The 5,655-nt window shown below is 61.0% G+C and overlaps 1 protein-coding gene across 1 annotated transcript; it reads right to left on the bottom strand.

Moving 5' to 3' along the window:
* Positions 1-278: 278 nt before the first annotated feature.
* Positions 279-3,518, bottom strand: PHYSODRAFT_259165 (hypothetical protein; the record flags this gene model as incomplete). Its single annotated transcript, XM_009532448.1, has 4 exons — positions 279-1,172; positions 1,246-1,458; positions 2,020-2,496; positions 2,595-3,518. 4 exons carry the CDS (start codon positions 3,516-3,518, stop codon positions 279-281), a joined length of 2,508 nt encoding a protein of 835 aa, XP_009530743.1.
* Between the last annotated feature and the right edge of the window lie 2,137 nt (positions 3,519-5,655).

Genomic DNA, 5,655 nt, shown 5'->3' with positions numbered 1-5,655 from the left:
ACGCGGAGGCGGTGGAGCCTGGTGGGTGGTCGCCCACGGGTGCGACTAAGTCGGCAGGGGGGCTGCCGACGGGAGGACTGGTGGGAAGCCTCGACTCTGGGAATGGCCGGAGCGAGGGATTGGATGAGGGAAGTGAGGAGGACCAGCCTGTTGCTGAAGATAGGACGGCGGAGGGCCGTCTCATAGAAAGATGTGAAAAAGGGAAAGAAAAGAGGGAAGGTGTCAAAGGGATGCATTGAAGTTGCGGCTACGAGCTACACTAACGTAACGGACTACGCTCAAACCTGCTGGATGAACTTGCCTGCAAGGCGAGGCACGAGGTAAGCGTGGTGGGCACGCGTCACGCGACAACGCACGTTGGCATCCATCTGCGCGACGGTGAGCGGCGTTCGGTAGAAGCGACGCCAAGGCTCCTGGGCGTCAACGTCGTCGAGCGCTTCCTGCAGCGTCGTGTGCTGGAGTCCCGGAAACCACCGTCCGATTCGTGAGTGCGCCGGTGGAAAGTGAAGAACCGCGGGGTCCAGAAGCAAGTCCATGTCGGCGAGCCCACGGCGAAACAAGTCGACCACCAGCTGGAGGAGACTGTTCAGGTGGTCGCCTGCGTGCGACCGTCGGGAGTTCCGAGATGAACGCCACGACCGCCACGCAGCGCCAGACACATGGAGCTCATGAGTAGACTCCCAGTACGCCTGTGCCCAGCCCTCGACGTGGTGCCGAAGTCGACGCATGAACGGCTGGAACGCGGCATCGCCCGACGCGAACAGCACCGACCCCACTTCCTGAGCCAAGTAGCGCCAGGGCCGCGTGGCGTACAACGCGTCGACGTTGGCACGTGTCACCAAGGCCCGGTTCGAGTTCGCCGGTTCAGGAACAGGCGCGCGGGGGCAGATCCAACCCCGCGGTGGCAAGAAGCGCGCTCGCAATTCGTGAGCCGTGATGGTGTGGAGCCGAAGACGACGTACGGACTTGGGCCATGGAAAATAGCGACGCTGTGTCCAACCCGAAGGCGTGCCAGCCGGGGGGATTACTGGAACGAAGAACGGCACCACAGGTGCGGCTCCCTCCGAGCCACTGGACACGGAACTGGAAGACGAAGAGCGGGCAGAAGACGACGAGGACGAGTCGCCGCCGTCGGAGTCATCAGGCCCGCCGGAGTGAGTCGCCGAACTAGGCTGAGACGATCGTCGACCTCGCGTGGGAGGACCTCGCGTGGGAGAACGTGCCGACCGCGAAGGCGACGCTGACCGACGCGAGCGGGTCGAATGAGTGGAAGCAGCCGACCCCGCGGAACGCGCCGAGCCGACGGAGCGATTCGACGAGCGCGACGAGGAACTCGACGATGAACGCGAAGCCGAGCGGGAAGGCGACACCGAACGCGACGCCGAAGCCGGACGGGAGCGCGGACGCGAAGTCGATCGAGAACGTGAACGCGGCGAAGAACGCGAGCGGGAAGAAGGGCTTCGCAAACGACGGCGTTTTGGCTGAGGAGAGTGCGCCCCGGCGTCACTCTCCGAGGACTCTGAACCGAAGAGAGACGCGTCTGCACGAGCACGCGCCGCAGCCGCAGCCGACAGCGACGTGACAGGGGAAACTTGTGCGGCCGCACTGTTCGAGGCTGCTGTGTCAGCCCTTGTAGAAGCCCGCTGGCTCCGACGCCGTGGCGAAGAACTCGACGTGGAGGTCGCCGGGAGCCCTGCGCAGCTCGAAGAAGGGTGCCGAGAGCCCGAAGGCCTGGCTCCACTGGGTCGAGGCCGACGTGTGCCCGATAATGATGGAGCTGAGGAAGACACCGGAACCTGAAGAGGAGCCGGAGTACCGACAGAGGACGACGGCTGCTGAGTCGAATCACTTGACGAAGGCACGGTGCCAGAGTCGGGGGCTAACGCGGACGGCCCGGCGACAACAGCTGGGGGCCCCGGCGGGATCGGCGGGAGGAAGGGGGACGCCAGCGTTCACTTCCGCTGCGTAGGTAGCCTCGAGGCGGTGGATCAGGCCGGCGGTGTCGATGGTACCGCCTACCGATGAAACGGAGCTGGCCAGTTTGCCGGCCAGGTCGTCGCGCACGCGCTGTGCAAACTCTCGGCTCCGACGCGCGTCTCGGAGCATGCGTCTCCAGGCCATCGCACGCTCGTCCCGCTCCCGGACCGCTAGATCGCGTTCGTCAGCCAGGTCGGCGACGCGGACGCTCAGACGGCGGATGTGTGCGCCGGTCGCATCGCTCTGCTGCAGCAACCGACGCCGCATGGCTAACCAGCCGGTGCGATACTGCCCGGATCGCGAGACAGCTTGCAGCTCATTAGCCTGGGCCCGGGCTGTCTTCGCTTCTGCGACCACGCGTGCCGTCGAGGCAGTCGCGGCTGTCGTCTCCAATTCGCGTATGCGAGCCGTCTCGCGCTGGAGCTCCTCGGCGTGGGCAACCAGCAACGCATTCACACGCCGGACGTCGGCTTGCAACGGGTCGTTCATCCGCTGGGTAGACTCGGTTTCAGCCCGTCTCTGAGCAAGTGAGTTGCGAGTGACGCGGAGATCCTCGACCAGAGCATCGTGCTGCTGTTCAGCTCTCGCCTGAGCTTGACGTGCCTGGTCGCGCTCACGGGTTGCAGCGCCACGAGTTTGCTCCAGAGCGAGGGACACCTATCGAGCCTGATCGCGCTCCACGATGACTGCGTCGCGCTCCTGCTCGAGCGCCGCGAAGTCCCGACGCGCTTGGTCACGCTCGGCGAGGGTGACGTCACGCTGCCGCTCTCGACGGACGGCGGACTGGCGAGCTCGACCTCGCCCCGCCATGGCCGCGTCGAGACGGAGACGAGGGCAGCTTCCGCAGCGGCCAGCCGAGTGCGCAGGTCGTCGCGCTCAGCACGCGCGTCGTCTCGCTCACCGAGCGCGGTGAACAGCCGCGCCATAGAGACCGTAGACGTCGAGGCAGGGGCCGCCACCGCGGGGACCGCGGCGAGCCGTGCAGACATGTCAGCTACCTGCGCTTGCGAGGCGGCGAGTTGGTTCTGCAAGTTGTGATACTCCTCTTCCGACGAGGCTTTGAACACCCGGAGTTGTGTCTCGGCGGCAGCCGTACGGCCCGCCATGTCACGGAGGCCAAGCACGCGGTCTTCGAGCTCGGAGTTGGCCCGCTCAGTGCGCTCGCAGGACAAGCGCGCCTGCTCGAGCATCACCATACCCGCCCGATAGCCTTCGCGGGCATGGCGAAGGAGAGCGAGGTTCCGATCGTGTAGCACGGAGGCGTGGGCGGCCAAGCCGGCATTGTTCACTGACACAAGCTCATACTGAGCCCGAAGCGTTCGATTCTCCTGGGCGAGGGCGCGCGCGTCGGCTACGAGAGCCGCCACCGAAGGAACTGGCGTGCCAGGTGCTGGAAGCGTGACGGGAAGACGCGCGGGAGGATGAGGACGGTGCGCTCCACTCGCGCAGACGACGCAGCCGGCTGCCTCGAGGTCTTCGGTATCGAGCTCGTCGTCGACCACCTCTATGTCGGCAGCGCGTACGTCGTCGCGGCGAACCATGGACTTGGAAGGAACGACGGCGATACACGGCGACTGGAGAAGCTTCAGTAGGACGGGGCGCGACAGACGCGGAGCGAGTTCTGCGACGGCACACCCACTTGGGGAGTGCGCGAGCGTGGTAGCGGGACGGATGTGGAATAGCGCCCCACGAGATGTCGCGCGCCAGGGAACGAGTGACCGAGAGTGATGGCAGCCGACGAGGCGGACGGAATACGACGCGTCGAGATCGCCAGGGAGGTTGACGGGGTGATGGACCGTGTGACACGTAGACCAGCTGCGGAATCAGGCGGATCCTGACTGATTCGACGAGCCGGTTCGCACGCCCGGCTATGCGAACCCCGCCGACCCTAAACCCCGTCGAGGAAATCCCGTCGAGAAACCCCGTCAAGCCCAAGTCTTGATTATGCTACGTAAATCAGGTTGAAGGACGGTAGTGCAAGCACGACAGAAGTAAGGATAGGCACGGAGCGATAGGCTTAGCGAGCAGTAGTGGGGAATAGCCAGTAGTGAGGGCATAGGATAGGGTAAGGATTCAGTCCCGAAATTTCTCTGAACCACTCAGATCTCTCCCCTCCGGAAGATCGCCAGGTTCTTGAAAACCACCAAGCGTCGGCAAGCAGAGCCGCAAGGAACACGCGGCCCCCCGTCGCTCGTTGGCTCGGGCACTCACCCCCTCAAACCCCGTGTTGGAAACGAAGGCACGTAAAACGTATACCGGTTAGGAGGCGCTCGATAACGCGCAGCCTAGACGAAGGACCGCACGGCCTGATAACCGCTGTGCACAAGACCCCGCGTCGGCCCGATAACGCCACGCAACAAGCCCCAGGAAACGCCGGCCCGATAAGTCCGCACGCCCAAGGAACAACCGACGCCCTAAGACAAGGAACAAGCGTCCACTCAACCCCCCAACTCTGAAGCTTGCGAAGACTTGGGCTCTATATTCGAAGATACGCTACTCAAGATTCGGGAAATTGCCCGTCGCGACCGCAGATTGGACGCGTCGGGTTTGTGCGAGGACGAACTCCGCGATTTCTGTGAGGCCGCTACTCCACAGAGCGAATGCCGGTCGCACATCGGACATTCCGTCTGAATAGCAAGCAAATCAGCGGGCTCTGGCTTAATCGGCCGATTATAATAGCAAATGTAAATCCGACTCCTATGCTCTGACTCTGCAAGTCGTCCTAGATTATAATCTTGAGTATAAATCGAGGTATCCCAGTCTAATTAGGAGGTCGGATTTATCAAATCGGGGGTCGTCGGTCTTATTAAGCCACTAAATCGACGGATTAACAATGCGATAAGACATTCTAATCGGCTTTCACAATAAATCGATCGCGTTCTGCGATGCATATGTCAGTGGATGTACAGATTAAGCGATCGTTTTATGGAAGCCAGGTCGATATACCCACGCTTCGAGCAGAATGCCCACCTTTTACGAGGCGATCGCGCAGCCAAGCGATGCATCTAGATCACGATCGATTTCAGCCCTGATTTGTAGTCTGGTTTATTTAGTGGTTGAAATCTAATAAAGGGTTGCTAAAGATGGGCGTTTAAGCCGGTTCTCACAATAACTACAATAATACGTATCACTCAGCTATCGATGCTAAGCCATCTGAAATGGAAGGTAGGGTAATGATCGATGAAATTGATCATAATAAGAATCGTAAATCAAGAAAATCACCCGGCGCAAAAGAGCTCAATTAAATTAAGTTATGTTCAGGCAAATGTCATGTCAATATTATAGAGAGCAACATGCACGCATCATTCCAATCGTGAAGTGAGCGCGAAGCAAAGCGTAAAGCACTACTTAGAGAAACTGAAAAGGATATAAGCGTTCACAATCACCTGGAGGCAGGGGCGGACCCAGAATAAAAATCTGAGGGGGGCCGGGCCAAAAACAGGGGGTAAGTCTATATGCGGCTCAAAAATAGGGGAGTATGTCGATCCGACAGCTCAGAAATACGGGGGTAAGTGTGTTGTCTTCCAAAATCTGGGGGGGGGCACCGCCCCCCCCCTAATTTGTATGTAGGTCCGCCCCTGGGCTGGAGGAGCGATATAAGGACGCAAGGATGATGGAAGGTATGGATCTTGGACACGAAGCTCGGACGAAGCGGAGGGAGAGACGTCGCAGACGGCG

This window comes from Phytophthora sojae, assembly GCF_000149755.1.
Source record: "Phytophthora sojae unplaced genomic scaffold PHYSOscaffold_6, whole genome shotgun sequence".
In the NCBI taxonomy this organism is placed as follows: domain Eukaryota; phylum Oomycota; class Peronosporomycetes; order Peronosporales; family Peronosporaceae; genus Phytophthora; species Phytophthora sojae.
The sequence above is the reverse complement of the archived record's forward strand: the minus strand, read 5'-3'. Positions and strand labels throughout refer to the sequence as shown.